This window comes from Pagrus major, chromosome 9 (assembly GCF_040436345.1).
Source record: "Pagrus major chromosome 9, Pma_NU_1.0".
Taxonomy (NCBI): domain Eukaryota; kingdom Metazoa; phylum Chordata; class Actinopteri; order Spariformes; family Sparidae; genus Pagrus; species Pagrus major.
In genome coordinates, this window is record NC_133223.1 from 3,495,810 (window position 1) to 3,512,334 (window position 16,525).

The 16,525-nt window shown below is 46.8% G+C and overlaps 1 protein-coding gene across 7 annotated transcripts in view; it reads right to left on the reverse strand.

The window, feature by feature from the left end:
- Positions 1-16,525, reverse strand: part of caska (calcium/calmodulin-dependent serine protein kinase a) — a 197,852-nt gene that overhangs the window by 50,768 nt on the left and 130,559 nt on the right. For all 7 annotated transcript variants that reach the window (XM_073474298.1, XM_073474296.1, XM_073474294.1 and 4 more), the window contains exons 7-11: positions 15,823-15,998; positions 13,526-13,648; positions 11,624-11,707; positions 11,371-11,470; positions 10,275-10,396 (exon numbers count right to left, since the gene is read on the reverse strand). In XM_073474298.1, the coding sequence (XP_073330399.1) occupies positions 10,275-10,396; positions 11,371-11,470; positions 11,624-11,707; positions 13,526-13,648; positions 15,823-15,998 (605 nt within the window). The remainder of the gene's footprint in view (positions 1-10,274; positions 10,397-11,370; positions 11,471-11,623; positions 11,708-13,525; positions 13,649-15,822; positions 15,999-16,525) is intronic.

Below are 16,525 nucleotides of genomic sequence, written 5' to 3' on the forward strand. Positions count from 1 at the left end.
AGAAAAGTGAAACTACCTGCTAAAATAGGACAGACAAGATGTCACGTTGAAGCTGAAGTGGTCGAAGTTGATATCCCACTGCTGCTGAGCAAAACATCTTTGAAGAAAGCAGGAACCATTTTGGACATGAAAAATGACCGAGCTGTGATGTTCAGACAACCTGTGCCTCTTGAATTCACTAGCTCTGGCCACTACTGTGTAGACATCAGAGACAAAGATACTGAAAAGAGTCAGATTGAAAATGAGGTCCTCACTGTCACTGAAAACATGTCATCAGACGCAACAAGTCAAGCTGAAGATGAAGTTCTTACAGTGACAGAAAACATGTCCACTGATGAGAAACATAAAGTTCTCCTGAAGCTTCACAAACAGTTTGGCCATGCTTCAGCAGATCGTCTACAGAGGCTCATTCATAGCGCAGGAAATAAGGACAAAGAATGTATTACTATTTTGCAACAAATAGTACATGACTGTGACATATGCAAGAGGTACAGCAAGACAAAGCCAAAGCCTGCTGCAGGTTTGCCTTTGGCCTCCGAGTATAATGAAACTGTAGCAGTGGACCTGCATGAGTTGGAACCAGGAGTATGGTATCTCCATATCATCGATCATTTCACACGTTTCAGCGCTGGAAACATTGTGAAAACAAAGAAATCCTGTGAAATCGTTAACTCCTTCATTCACACATGGATAAGTGTACATGGTCCCCCCCGGAGACTATACAGTGACAACGGTGGAGAATTCAATAATGAGGAAATCAGAGACATGGCAGAAAACTTCAATATTGAGACAAGAACAACAGCAGGATACAGTCCCTGGAGCAACGGCCTGCTGGAGAGACACAATCAGACACTCACCGAAATCATCCAGAAAGTAAAACGGGAAAATGGATGTGACTGGCACACTGCTCTTGACTGGGCCCTTATGGCCAAGAACAGTATGCTTAATGTTCATGGTTACAGCCCACATCAACTAGTATTTGGACAGAATCCTAACCTCCCCTCTGTATTAGTTGATAAACTACCTGCTTTAGAGGGTACCACTGTAAGTGCTAAGGTAGGAGAACACATATCAGCTTTACATGCTTCCAGGAAAGCATTCACTGAAGCTGAATGCTCAGAGAGAATTAGGAGGGCACTTCGCAAGCAGCTCAGACCTACAGATGACAAATATGTGACAGGAGACAGAGTGTATTACAAACGAGCAAACTGCACTGAGTGGAAGGGACCAGGGGTGGTTATTGGTCAGGATGGAGCTGTTGTATTTGTAAGACATGGTGGGATTCTTGTTCGAGTGCATCACTCCAGGCTTTGTAAGGTTAACACACAGGAGCAGGACAAGCAAACTACACAAGATGATGCTAACAGAAAAGCAGAAAGTGGGGAAGGCATGACAAACACTGCAGTAGATAGCTCAGATAGTGACCAGAATACCGACAATGAACAGGAGAACATCAGTGACAGGGAAGTGAATACAGGAGAAGTGTTGCATCCACCCTTGACACAAACTAATGTGACACAAACTGACACAGAACACAGGGCCTGTGGTAACCCCGCCCCTTCTGCAGGTGTAAAGTTAAGAACAGGTCAGACTGTAACATTTGTGAGCAGAGATGACGGTGTTCAACATACAGCCAGAGTTTTAGGCAAAGCAGGAAAAGCCACAGGAAAACACAAAAACTGGTATAACCTACAACATCTTGAACCTGATGGCAGTGAGGGACAGAAGGAGTCAGTTGATATGTCACATGTTGATAGTCTTAACATTGAGTCAGAAGACAGGGAAGCTGATGTACTCATAACAAAAGACATTTCATTTGATGCAGCAAAACAAGAAGAAATAAAGAATTGGCACAATAATGATGTGTTTGAGGAGGTTGAAAATGCAGGCCAAAAATGTGTCTCCACCAGATGGGTCTGTACTCTCAAAGAAACTCCCAAGGGTATTGTGCCTAAAGCACGTCTCGTAGCCAGAGGTTTTGAAGAGCTTAATATGCAAAAGTTACAGAAAGATTCTCCAACCTGTGCCTCAGAATCTCTTAGGCTATTGTTATCAGTAATCTGTCAAAACCAGTGGCAAGTCCATTCTATGGACATCAAATCTGCATTCTTGCAGGGCATGAAGCTGTCCAGGGATATTTATATCCGGCCCCCTCCTGAGGCAGGCAGTAAAAATGTTCTATGGAAACTAAAGAAATGTGTATATGGTCTTGCTGATGCATCTCTATATTGGTATAACAAAGTGAAAGAAATCATACTGAGCACAGGTGGTAAAATGTCACAGGTGGATCCAGCAGTCTTTTATTGGTTAGACGAGCAGTCTAAGGTTACTGGAGTACTTGCATGCCATGTAGATGATTTTCTTTGGGCAGGCTCGCAAAACTTTTCAGAAGATGTGATTCCCCTACTGAAGGCTGCGTTCCATGTAGGACGCGAGGAGCATGAGCATTTCTGCTATGTGGGGATGGATTTTGCTACTGTTGATGGGGTAGTTCAGGTACACCAGCACAGTTACATTGATAATCTACAGCCTCTTCACATGCAACCAGCACGTGCCATACAGAGGGATGCCCCCCTTAATGACACTGAAAAAGAGCAGCTTAGGTCAAAAATAGGACAGATCCTATGGGTTGCCAAGCAGACCAGACCAGATGTTATGTTTGACTCGTGTAGTTTGGCATCTAATATCAAAAATGCTACAGTGCAGTCTATGCATGAGGTAAATAAAGTCATCCGCAGGCTTAAGTCAGAAAAAGTGTCCCTCAAGTTTCAGCATTTGGGAAACAATGATGCTCTTAACTTGGTTGTTTTCAGTGATGCTTCTCTTGGTAATCTTCCAGATGGAGGTACACAGGGTGGAACGTTGATCACCCTTATGGGAGAAAGAGGGAAGTTTTCTCCTCTCTGTTGGCAATCCAAGAGAATTAGACGTGTTGTACGAAGCACCCTCGCAGGAGAAACACTTGCTATGTCAGATGGAATAGACAATGCTATTTTTCTTGCAACTCTTTTTTCTGAGCTCACCACTGGTAATGCTGAACTGAATGCTCCTACGTTGGTCTGTGTGACTGACAATCGATCTCTGTTCGATGCCCTTAAGTCAACAAAACAGGTCACAGAGAAGAGACTCAGGTTGGACATAAGCAGCATTAAGGAGCTCATAAAAAGTAAGAAAATCAAGGAGATGGTATGGTCAGACACAAAAGGCCAACTCGCTGACTGTCTTACCAAAAAGGGAGCATCGGCTCTGGTGCTTTTGAAAGCACTAAGTGAAGGACTGTGGAATCTGGGGTGAAAACTTCATTTGCACAGACAATTCAAAGCACTGAAAACTTTGTTTGCATTGTTAACATGTTCATCTTTTGTCAAACTCACACTGAATGTACCAGGATGTCACTTAAGAGGTATTTTTTTTGTTTATAGTCACTGGATGACTTTGTATGTTTATTTGAAATCTTTTGACAGGTATTACTTTTACATTGTTTTATTATTTCATATAAAAAAGGATAGGGAGATTGTTAACTTGTATTTCCCTCTTTGTGTTTACCCTTTGACCCGGGAACGCATGTACGCTTGTGCGCATGCGCGGTGTAGTGTGTTAGGTCGTGAAGTGGAAATGGCGGCCTCTGAGTTGTTCTGTACCTAGACGGAATAAAGACGTTAAAGATATATAAACGTAGTGTTTATTGCCTATAACACTGCCAACAGATCTTCTGTTAACACTCAGAGACAGACACAAACCGCAGAGAGACTGGCCAAGTAAAAACACATGGGAACAGAAAACAGAGACACCTACAGTAATAACAACACAAAAAGACTAAACAATGCTCTCAGAGTGCTAGACAAAGTGCTTACTAATCTAATATGCTGTTTGCCTCTCCGGTAGCTGCTGGGAACTGGGATTATGTGACCCAATGTGGCGCTGATGTGGTGAACCAGTTGTTGGGCCATAGGACATGTCAACAGACTGCTGCTGTGAACTACAGCTCAGCTCTGTCAACATACCCAAGTCACAGACACGAGCAGCACAAGACCATTAGTCTAGTTTTCAGACGTTTGTGTTTAAAACACACATACAGGAGAATTAGGGGAGGAAATTAATGACACATCTAAAGATAACATGACCATTTGACACTGTACAATGAGCATCCTCGTGTGTGTGCGTGAAAGGAAGCTATTTGGTCCAAAGCTCCTGTGCTCGCAGCATAAACACCAACACTCCCCTGGTACACTGAGCTCCAGTCCCAGTCCCAGCTAGAGTCATCTAACTGCATGGCTAACTGAGTTAACTAGTTAACAGCTGCTACAGTTAGTGTTTACTTTAGCAGCAGGTACTGTCACGGGTATGGTGAGGACCCAAAAGCAGCACAGGCAGACAGGATATCAGTCGGTAATGACTTTTATTTATCACTGGAGTCTTAAACAGTTTATACAGTGATGGGGAGAAAAGTCTTGGCTCACAGTGATCTGCGAGATCAGAGAAAGAGTGAGTCTGGCGTCGCTGACTGAAGGCAAAGCCGGCAACAGGTGGATTACCTAGCGGGCAGACAGGTCCAGTGGTGGGCTGTGTAGCCGCAGAGCCGAGCAGGTGTGTAACCAGGAGGGGATAGGCGAAACTCGTGGTCGAAGACAGAAGGCTGAGGTAATATCCAGGAGATCGGTCAGGCAGGATAGTCAGAGGCAAGCAGGGTCGGAACCGGGAGATCAGGCAGAAAAACGCTGGAGAGTCTGGTGCAAGCATCGAGAACAATCTGGCACTGAAGCAGAGACAGGAGCAGGCTTAAATGCAGCCAGGGCTGTCACAGGTGTGGAGAGTTGGCCTGATGAGGAGGTGTGGCTGACTGGCAGAGTGGAGCAGAGACAGGTGAGTGGAATAATACCAGGAGATGAGCAGACTGTGACAGAACCCCCCCCCTCAAGGGACGGCTCTCGACGTCCCAGGAAGAATGGACCAAGCCGGGTGGGAGGTGGGGGGCCTGGAGGAGGGCTAATACTCATCTGAGAGTCCAGCATCCATCTCCACCTCCCTGGTCCCGGGGAGGGTGTCGTCGTCCTCCTCCTCAGAGTAGGGGGGGCCCGCCCTGTCCTTGGCGTCGTCGCTGTCGTTCGGGGACTCCGACGGAGGATGTGGTCTGGGAGGTGGCCTGGTTCTGAATGTCTGGGTGAGGTTGCGTCGATGAAAGTCCCTGATGAGATTGTGGTCCAAGATGTCCCTCCCAGGGACCCAGGACCTTTCTTCGGGGCCGTAACCCTCCCAGTCCACCAAGTACTAGAATCCCCTCCCACGCCGGCGGGACTGCAGGAGGCGACGGACAGTGTAGGAGGGACCTCCATCGATGAGGCGAGGAGGCGGTGGGGGTGGCGTGGCCGGAACCAGGGCGCTCTCTCGGACCGGTTTAAGTTTGGAGACGTGAAACGTGGGATGCACCCGCATGGTTCTAGGGAGTTTGAGCCTCACTGCCACCGGGTTGACGATCTCCTGGATCTCGAATGGGCCGATGAAGCGAGGAGCCAGTTTCTTAGATTCCACCCGGAGGGGAAGATCACGGGTGGAGAGCCAAACTTTCTGACCCGGTTGGTAGTCTGGGGCCTTGGAGCGGTGGCGATTGGAGGCCGCGGTGTAGCGGTCAGCGGCCCGGAGTAGAGCCGCCCTGGCTCGGGTCCAGGTCCTGCGACAACGGCGGATGAAGTCCTGGACAGAGGGGCAGGATGCTTCTCTTTCAAGTGCAGGAAAAAGCGGTGGCTGGAACCCATAGGTGCACTCAAAGGGGGAGAGACCGGTGGCGGAGCTGGTCAAGGTGTTGTGGGCGTATTCTACTCATAGAAGCTGTTCGGACCAGGAAGTAGGGTTTTGGGACGTCATGCAGCGTAGTGCCGTTTCCATCTCCTGATTCTTGCGTTCAGTCTGGCCGTTGGACTGGGGGTGGTACCCTGAGGACAGGCTGACGGTGGCTCCCAGGAGCGAGCAGAACTCCCTCCAGAAATGTGCCATCTTGCTGAACCGATCTACCACCGTTAGGATAGCAGTGTTGCCGCTGGATGGTGGTAGACCGGTGACGAAGTCCAAGGACACGTGCGACCAGGGATGATGAGGTACAGGCAGAGGATGTAGAAGACCGGCAGGGGCATGGTGAGCCGGCTTGTGCTGGTTGCAGGTGGGACAGGCATTGACGAAATCCCGAATGTCCTCATCCAGTGATGTCCACCAGAACCGGCGCTGCACAACGTCCTTGGTCCGATGGATCCCTGGATGACAGGTAAGTTGAGTGCTGTGGGCCCATTGAAGAACCTCGGATCGGAGGTCAGGCGGGACGAACAGACGGTTGGGAGGGCAAGCGCTGGGTCCGGGCTGGTCTTGGGCGGCGGCCCTGACCTTCTCCTCGATCTCCCAGGTGAGTGTGGCCACCAGACGGGAAGAAGGCAGGATAGTGTCTGGGTCGGCCCTGTCCCCCTCCTTTTCCAAGAACTGACGGGACAGGGCGTCGAGCTTGACGTTGCGGAACCCCGGTCGATAGGAGAGGGAAAAGTTGAAGAGGGTCAGGAAGAGTGCCCATTGGGCCTGGCGGGAGTTCAGTCTCTTAGCGGATCGGAGGTATTCAAGATTCTTATGGTCCGTCCATACCAGAAACGGCAGTTTAGTTCCTTCGAGCCAGTGTCGCCACTCTTCCAAAGCCAACTTGACGGCGAGGAGCTCTCGGTTCCCAATGTCATAATTCCTCTCTGCCGGGGTCAAACGTCGGGAATAGAAAGCGCAGGGGTGCAATTTCTGGTCGGAGGCCGCTCTCTGGGACAAGACAGCCCCCACCCCTAGGTCGGAAGCGTCCACCTCGACCACGAACTGCCGTTCCGGGTCCGGCATTTGGAGGATGGGGGCAGAGGTGAATCGTGTCTTCAGGGCCTGAAAAGAGTCATTGGCGGCCGTGGACCAGAGGAAGGGCACCTTGGAGGAGGTAAGAGCTGTGAGGGGGGCCGCCACCGAACTGTAGCCCCTGATGAACCTCCGGTAGAAGTTGGCGAAGCCCAGGAAGCGTTGAAGCTGCTTGCGGGAATCAGGGACGGGCCAAGTGGTGACGGCAGAAACCTTGGCAGAGTCCATCTCCACGGTCCCTCTCCCTACGACGTACCCCAGGAAAGAGACAGACGAGGCGTGAAACTCACACTTCTCGGCCTTGACAAACAGGGAGTTTTCCAGGAGACGTTGGAGGACCTTCTGGACGTGATGCACATGTTCCTCTCTGGAGCGGGAGAAGATCAGTATATCATCAAGATACACGAAGACGAACCTGTTGAGCATGTCCCTGAGCACGTCATTAACCAAGGCCTGGAAGACAGCAGGAGCGTTGGTGAGGCCGAAGGGCATCACTAGGTACTCGTAGTGACCGGTGGGGGTATTGAACGCCGTCTTCCACTCGTCCCCCTCGCGGATCCGGACCAGGTGATAAGCGTTGCGCAGGTCAAGCTTGGTGAATATGGTGGCCCCCTCTAGGAGCTCGAAAGCAGAGGAGATGAGAGGCAGGGGGTACCGGTTCTTGATAGTAATGTCATTTAATCCACGATAATCAATGCAGGGGCGGAGTGTCTTGTCTTTTTTCTCCACAAAGAAGAAACCGGCTCCAGCCGGAGACGAGGAGGGGCGGATGATGCCCGCCGCTAGACCATCGGTGATATATGTCTCCATCGCCCCCCTCTCAGGAACGGACAGGGAATACAGACGTCCTCTGGGGGCTGAAGGTTAATGGCGCAGTCATAGGGCCGATGTGGGGGAAGGGAGGTTGCCTTTGCCTTACTGAAGACCTCCCTGAAGTCCAGATACTCTGCCGGGACCCCCAACACATCGGTAGAAGAACTGGTCCCGGCAGAAGGTTGTGGTGTGGCGGCTTGCTTGAGGCAGACCTGGTGACAAGATGAACTCCACCCCAGGATCGCCCCTGTGGTCCAATCAAGGTGTGGATTGTGACGTCGGAGCCATGGGAACCCCAGGAGGAGAGGATGACGAGGAGAGTGCAGGATGTGAAACTGGAGTGTTTCATGGTGGTTTCCGGAAATTAACATCTGTATAGGTGCTGTCATGTGGGTCACAGTTCCCAGAAGTCGGCCATCCAGAGCGTTGGTGGAGACTGGAGCTGGCAGGGGAATCCGACCGACACCCAGCTGCTGAGCTAGGTTGGAGTCCATAATGTTGGCATCAGAGCCAGAGTCAATGAGTGTGGCGAGGGTCTGGGATCCCTCAGGCAGTAGCAGGCGGACCTGGCACAGGGATCGTGAGCTGGGGGAGGAGCTAGATGTATGACTCACCAGGAACTCCTTCCTGCCTGGTGAGCCCGCCCTTTTAGCGGACACCTGGAAACAAAGTGTCCCGCTTGGCCACAATACAGGCAGAGGTTCCCCTCGCGGCGTCTCCTTCTCTCTTCAGGAGTTAGGCTGGCCCGACCAACCTGCATGGGTTCAGGCTCCCCTGAAGACCGGCTGCCAGAAGACGTTGATACCCTGGAAGCCGCTGGTGAGGGGGCGGGCTGGCGTCGTCCCGTGAGCCCCTGATGTTTCTCCCGCTGTCTCGCTTGAATGCGCCGATCGATGCGGGACGCCAGCTCGATGATGCCGTCGAGAGTGGTGGGGAGTTCGTACGAAATCAGTTCGTCCTTAATGTAGTCGGCGAGCCCCATCAGGAATGCGTCGCACTGGGCAGCCTGGTTCCACTCACTGGAGCTAGCCTGGGTGCGGAAGTGGATGGAGTAGTCGGCCACTGAACGAGACCCTTGGTTCAGACCCAGAAGCCCTCCAGAAGCATCCGGACCTCGGGAAGCTTCTCCGAACACTTTGCGGAGCTCGGCGGCGAAGGCTTGGAAAGAGGAGCACGCTGGAGTGCGACGCTCCCACTCGGCTGTTCCCCACAGCCGAGCGCGCCCCGTCAGATGATTCACGGTGAACGCCACCCTGAGCAAAAAGCTGCGGCGAGCTGTTGGACCTGCGAGGCTAGCGAGGTAAACGCCTGCTCCTGTTTAGCCACTGCCAGTCGGACATCTGCTGAGTTTGACAGCAGCAGCGCCTCGTGGTGCTGGAGCATCGCCTCTACCTTCTCCAGGCGATCCATAGCCGTGTGTGCTGGGTCCATGTCTGGCCAGATTGTACTGTCCCGGGTATGGTGAGGACCCAAAAGCAGCACAGGCAGACAGGATATCAGTCGGTAATGACTTTTATTTATCACTGGAGTCTTAAACAGTTTATACAGTGATGGGGAGAAAAGTCTTGGCTCACAGTGATCTGCGAGATCAGAGAAGGAGTGAGTCTGGCGTCGCTGACTGAAGGCAAAGCCGGCAACAGGTGGATTACCTAGCGGGCAGACAGGTCCAGTGGTGGGCTGTGTAGCCGCAGAGCCGAGCAGGTGTGTAACCAGGAGGGGATAGGCGAAACTCGTGGTCGAAGACAGAAGGCTGAGGTAATATCCAGGAGATCGGTCAGGCAGGATAGTCAGAGGCAAGCAGGGTCGGAACCGGGAGATCAGGCAGAAAAACGCTGGAGAGTCTGGTGCAAGCATCGAGAACAATCTGGCACTGAAGCAGAGACAGGAGCAGGCTTAAATGCAGCCACGGCTGTCACAGGTGTGGAGAGTTGGCCTGATGAGGAGGTGTGGCTGACTGGCAGAGTGGAGCAGAGACAGGTGAGTGGAATAATACCAGGAGATGAGCAGACTGTGACAGGTACAGTATGTCCCTCAGGAAACTCATTAAATCAAAGACAGTTGAGACAGAGCAGCAGGAGGACATCAGAGGGAAAACCAGAAAACATTTTAACCATAAATATGATCCAGTTTCACCGACATAGTTGGTTGTGTGTGACTAAGTGCCATAAACTGTACACACTTCTCACAGGGGATCGTAACCGCCAAGTTACATAGTGCAAGAACAGACTTACAGGGTCCCTAATACAAGTTGGTGTACGATCTAAATGATTTTGAAGCTGTCATTTTATGGTAAAATGTTACTTTAAGAGGGGATTCAATCAGGGAATGGCAGGGGTGTATTGTTTATGGTACTGGTGAGAAAAAAAAAATACATCCAGGAAGTCCAGTTGTAGAAACACATGAATGCATTAAAAACACTGCACAATGGTTTGTAATACTCATTTCACAACTCCAGTGGATTCAAGTTGATGAATGCTATTCTGTTTAAGTTATCAACAAAGTAGAGCAGAAAGTAGTAGATAAACCATCATAATAAAAATAAATGATATATTCAAGTGTGTTGACTTGAGCAGGTGTTTGTGTGTGACACTTACATCGAGCAGTGTGTGTAGATGCTGGTCCTGGAAAACACTGTGAAGGAAATCAAGATCTTTTTCACTGCAGTCTGTCAGAGCGTGGATCTCCTCTAAACTGTCCAACACCTGAGACACAGCGCCTGCAACACGCACGCACGCACAAACAAACACACAAACACACAAACAAACAGACACACACAGAGTTTATAACGTTTAGCAAGTTTTTCTCATAATATCCTCAAAGAGAGAACATGTGTAAGCCTTACACACATTAGAGCATCCATCAGTCACCTCAAGGTTCTCTGAGTACCTTTGTGGTGAGCATGCATGTGCACTTCACACAAAGACTGAAACATTCTCTGAAATGTTCATTAAAGCAGTAAAGCTATCAAACACAGAAAGACAAACTTCAGTCTCTGACTTAACAGCTACAGTTAAGAGTAAGTAACTTGTATCACAACACACACACAACCAACCAACGGATACCTACGTTCTGCTGCTAATAGTCCTAGCAGGTGGGAAGCATTAATTGAAACAGACAAACAAACACATTGTTGTAGTTGTTAGTCTCACATACTGGTACTGAAACACAAAAGTATAAACACATTCTAAAGCCTGAATGTTTTGACTATAAAGCATCTATTAACCTGTGTAATAAGATAAAAAATCAAATTGGAGAGAAAACATGAGGTGGTGTTTCTCTTGTTTTAGTAGTCAATGTGTTCAAATAATCACCAGATCCCTGTGTGAATAGTTTTCACATTGCCTTTCTGTTTTTGGGCCTAAATCTAACCAATTCTTAACCACAGTGTTGTCACATTATAAAACATAATTAGTCTGTACAATGTGTAAAATGTGCAATAAAGAAGCAATACATACAAGTCATGCAAGAGTTTTACAAATGTATGGTTACTATCTGGAATGGCCCCTTTCTGGGTGTGATAAATCTAATAAAACTCAGTCAGCTTGGAGTAATAACCACCTGTACAGGGCCTTACACAGAAACAAATAACAACCAGAGAACAAACCAGAGGAAGGAAATTTGAGGGAGGAAGTGTGTCAGTGATGAAAGATTAGCAAATGTAAGTCTGTGAGTGTGTGTCTTTGTGTGTACCTGAGGAGGTGGGGTCGTCTGAGAAGTCATGGAGCTCCTCAGGGGGGTCTCCATAGAACGAATTAAATTTGTGACTGGACACTGCAGCCAGAACAGCTCCCTGAAACACAGCAGCAGCAGCACAGGAGCATCAACATGTGTAACTGTGAACACTTATCTCATCATCAGAACATTGATGGTGTCGTGACAACAAGGCTTGAATCTTGCAAAATATTCTATTTGCATGCATGGTTGTATGTATGTAGATGCAAACCTTGAGCTTCCTCCTGGAGTTGAACTTTCTCAGCTGTTCCACGGTCTCTGGCAGGTGGATTTTATAGGCATACCGGTCCCTCTCCTCAAAAATCCAACACAGGAAAGACAATTAACCCAAAGCTGGTTGAAATGCTGATTTTCAACCAGCTTTGTATCACTACAATGTTTTGCCTGTACCAAGAGCCCCCCATGTAAAAATCAACCAGAATGCAAAACGTGTGTGGGGGATTTTAGGGCTCAACTACTGATTGTTGTGCCAAATTTTGTATGCCTTACACCTTGGAAAAAGAAGTTCACTGAGTACCTGAAATATTGAAATGATGGAGAGCTAAACAATGATTAAAATCAATGCAACAAAACTTGAAATATGCAGGGCTTAATGTCATGTTGTCTATCCTGTCTGTCAGACAGAAAGACAGACAGACAGAACATGTCACATAGTTTGGTTTCTTAGCCTGCTACTTTTTGTAGTTGTTTGTAGATCTTTCAGTCCTAATTCAATTTCCCCTCATTGTAGCAGTCCACAAACTGAGGGGAGACAGAGCATGTGCAAACAGTAATGTTGATCAATTCCATTCAATTCAATTCAAAAAACTTTATTTGTCCCCGGGGAGCAATTAAAGGCATGTGGAGTAGTTGTACACAGACACAAACAAGTCAGCACAGTACACAAGTCAGCATGTGCAAAGTAGCATTGAGGCAGGTTGGGTTGTGCATTAAGAGGCAGCACCCTGTCTATGTTCCGGGACCTTCTGGTTTTTACAAATTAAGCATTATGGTCTTGGCATACTGTCTCTGTGTTGTCAGTGTGTCAGAAAGCTGCTGTGGAAGTCTGATCACAAGGCAGTGTTGCCATGAGCACTGTCGAAAATACAGAGATAACATTTCAGGATGTGAAAAGTGCACTGCGATTAATGTGAATGGGTCAAAATAGTGGTGTTGAGTAACATAGAAAAGAGGAAGAAGGGAAGAAGAATTAGGTTTCCTGTGCTGTGTTTTGTTTGCATGTTAATAAAGTGCATGTTTATATGAAAATGAGTATGTCCTGTGGTGCTATATTCAGATTGTTGTGGTATATAAAGAGGGATAATAAATCAACATTGAACAGCCAGAAAGTCTCATGGTGATACTTGAACTGGACCTTGCAAATACAAATTGATCATCTAAATTTTAGCTTTCTATAATTACAGCAAAGACGCCTCAGGAAACATGCAGCATGTAAGCAGGGATGCCCCTTATATTTGATGATTTGATGTATGTGTCACACAGCTCCCGGAGGAACTGCTATGATCTCTCACTTGAATTGTCAAGTAGTCATCTTTAAGTACCCCTCCATTACGGTCCCCAGAAGAAGACACAATAAAAACTTCTGTTGACAACACGAGACAAGCAAGTACACCACTGTGCCAGCACTCATTGCTTTCCTGTGTGAAAAGCTGAGCCAACCAAGCGACTGAATATTATGTGATGGATTAAGGCTACACGGTTTGACTGTTCTACTCTTGTTCTAAAAAAAACAGGAAACCAAAAGTTTCAAGTCTAAACTTTGGATGCACGCCTAAGAGACCCACGCTTACCATTTTCTAAAGGAGGAAATACATTTTCAGATTTCTATTTCTCTATTTCTATTTTGTCATGTTGCCAGGTTTTGTTTCAGTTGTGTGAAAATGCAGCTGAAAACTGTTTATATTTTGAATATTCTTCATGGTGCATTTAGACTCTTATAACTCTATAAGGTCAAACATGCAGTCATTCTACAGTAGAAACCCATGGTTTCCTCAAAACTCTTCCAAAAATAGCAAATTGTTGTATGAACCTGTCAAATCAGACTCGACATAGCACAGTAAAGACTAAACAACATGAACATGACCTAAATGTGCTCCTGAATGATCTGTATTACCTTGAGCCAGGGATGGTTAAGAGCCTCGTAGACAGTGATCCTCTCAGCAGGGTCCAGCATCAGCATGCGCCTCACCAGATCCTTAGCGCTCTCTGAGATGTGGCCCCACTGGCGAGGATTCATCTACACACACAAATATACATAGACTTTTCAGATATTTAAACCACATTTCTGGGATTGGTCAGTCCTGTGGCCCACACATACGTATCAAGTTCTAATTACTCATCTGCACCTGCTCCCTTTGCAGTGCTAACACTTTTGAACTATGCATGCTTTTAAATTATATCAAAAATAGGATATTAATTACAGACAATGTTAGCTGGTAAATAAAATAGGAATGAACAGTGATTCATTACCAAATAGTAATTATGTGGAGTGACCAAAGGAGGAGAAAAAGAAAAAAACGATTTATGGTATTCATTTGATGACATTTTGTAAAATGATCTAAACCAGTTTATTTGTCATTTAAAACAAAAGATCCAAAATATCAGTCGTAATTAGAGGTTGACCGATAGTGGATTTTTAAAGGCCGATATAATAAAGATAGTCGGGAGACGAGATATACTGTGTGTATATATATATATATGTTAGGAAGCAAACAGTTTTTCGACTGCGCTTATGTGCCTGTGAGGTTTGTTGTTTTGTTACATGTATTATGAGTTAGCGTTATTGCCGCTGTATGGAAAATAAATCTGCGAGATAATTGTAACTTTACAGAACTCTCCGTTTTGATATGTTCGAAATGCACTGGGCGCACGTCTAAACTTAAATCCTCCGTATTAGCAACCAGTACTAGACTTTGTTTAGGACCTTGTCAGTACACTACCCTTTGCCTTCAAACCAGCAGCAAGGTACACTTGCACAAACTCAGGGATTTTGTAGGATTATAGTCAGGTGTATGATCAACCAATTATACCAAACAGGTGCTAATGATCATCAATTTCACATGTAGGCTGAAACACAGTGATTAACTGAAACAGAAACAGCTGTGTATGAGGCTTAAAACTGGGTGAGGAACAGCCAAACTCTTCTACCTAGGTCAGGTTGTGGAAGACATGTGTTGTGTTTCATGTCACAGGTCATACACCATGGCAAGACTGAGCACAGCAACAAGACATGAGGTAGTTATACTGCATCAGCAAGGTCTCTCCCAGACAAAGATTTGAAAGCAGATTGGGGTTTCAAGATGTGCTGTTCAAGCTCTTTTGAAGAAGCACAAAGAAACGGGCAACGTTGAGGATCGCAGCTGTCGGCCAAGGAAACTTGATGACAAACACATCAAGCTTATTTCCCTTTGAAACCGGAAGATGTCCAGCAGCTCAGACCTGGCAGAAACCAGTGGGACCCAGGTACATCCATCTACTGTCCGGAGAAGTCTGGCCAGAAGTAGTCTTCATGGAAGAGTTGCAGCCAAAAAGCCATACCTCCGACATGGAAGCAAGGCCAAGCAACTCAACTATGCACTAAGACATAGGAACTGGGGTGCAGAAAAATGGCAGACTGATGAGTCAAAATTTGAAATATTTGGCTGTAGCAGAAGGCAGTCTGTCGCCGAAGGACTGGAGAGTGGTACAATAATGAGTGTCTGCAGGCAACAGTGAAGCATGGTGGAGGTTCCTTGCAAGTTTGGGGCTGCATTTGTAGGTTTGGTGGATTAATGGTGTCCTCAATGCTGTGAAATACAGGAGGATACTTATTCATCATGCAATACCATCAGGGAGGCATATGATTGGCCCCAAATCTATTCTGCAGCAGGACAACGACCCCAAACATACAGCCAATGTCATTAAGAACTATCTTCAGCGTAAAGAAAAGCAGAAGTCCTGGAAGTGATGGTATGGCCCCCACAGAGCCCTGATCTCAACATCATCGAGTCTGTCTGGGATTATATGAAGAGACAGAAGGATTTGAGGAAGCCTACATGCACAGAAGATCTATGGTTAGTTCTCCAAGATGTTTGGAACAACCTTCAAAAACTGTGTGCAAGTGTACCTATAAGAATTGATGCTGTTTTGAAGGCAACACCAAGTATTGATTTAGTTTTCCCTTCTGTTCATTCACTGCATTTTGTTAATTGATGAAAATAAACTATTAGCACTTCCATTTTTGAAAGCATTCTTAGTTTACAACATTTTTTCACACCTGCCTAAAACTTGATTAGATTTGAAATAACATGCACATGCAATGAATGTATGGGTTATCCCTTTTATGGTGGGGACTCTTGTGCTTGTTGAATGGGTGTATGAAATCATATTGCTGAATCTTTTGCACTCACTGACTGTAAATAAATAGCTGACCTTGTATTTGCCCTTGCAGATGGCTTCAAACAGACGCTCCTTGGTGCCATAGAAAGGCAGACAACCTGAGAGGAGGATGAAGAGGATGACTCCACAGCCCCACACATCCACAGGTTTACCGTACGGCTCTCTCTTCACCACCTCTGGGGCCATGAAGTGGGGAGTTCCTACTCTACCTAGGGTTACAAAGACGAGAGAGTTGTGGGTGCATCGATTCTGAACACTGGGAATGACAGTATACACAGTAATTGAAATGAAGATCTTAAAGTATGCACACTGAAGCAAAATCACACACACAATTGCACTGAATGGGACTTCTTCTCTATTCATTTCTATTCTAGTCTCAGAGTTTCCTTCCTACACTGTAACTTTACGCACTTCATCAAAGTGTATCTCTTTGTTTCGTACTATGAGTACATGGTTACACAAACGAGGACACAAACCTTTACTGTAGCTTTGTTTGCTACAGGAGAGTTGTAAATGAACAGACAGCTCAATCGCTAACACGATAGACTACATGTGTTTTCATTATGGCAGGGCCACACCAATAAGTATGCCAAATGAGTTATTTGCAGTTCATGTTTATAGTGTACTCATGGATGTACAGACAACAATCAATGGATTACTTTGATACTGAAAAAAACTTCATTACTGGGTGATTCCTTGGCATGCTCATCTTTCTTTCTGATTTCTAAGCGGATTT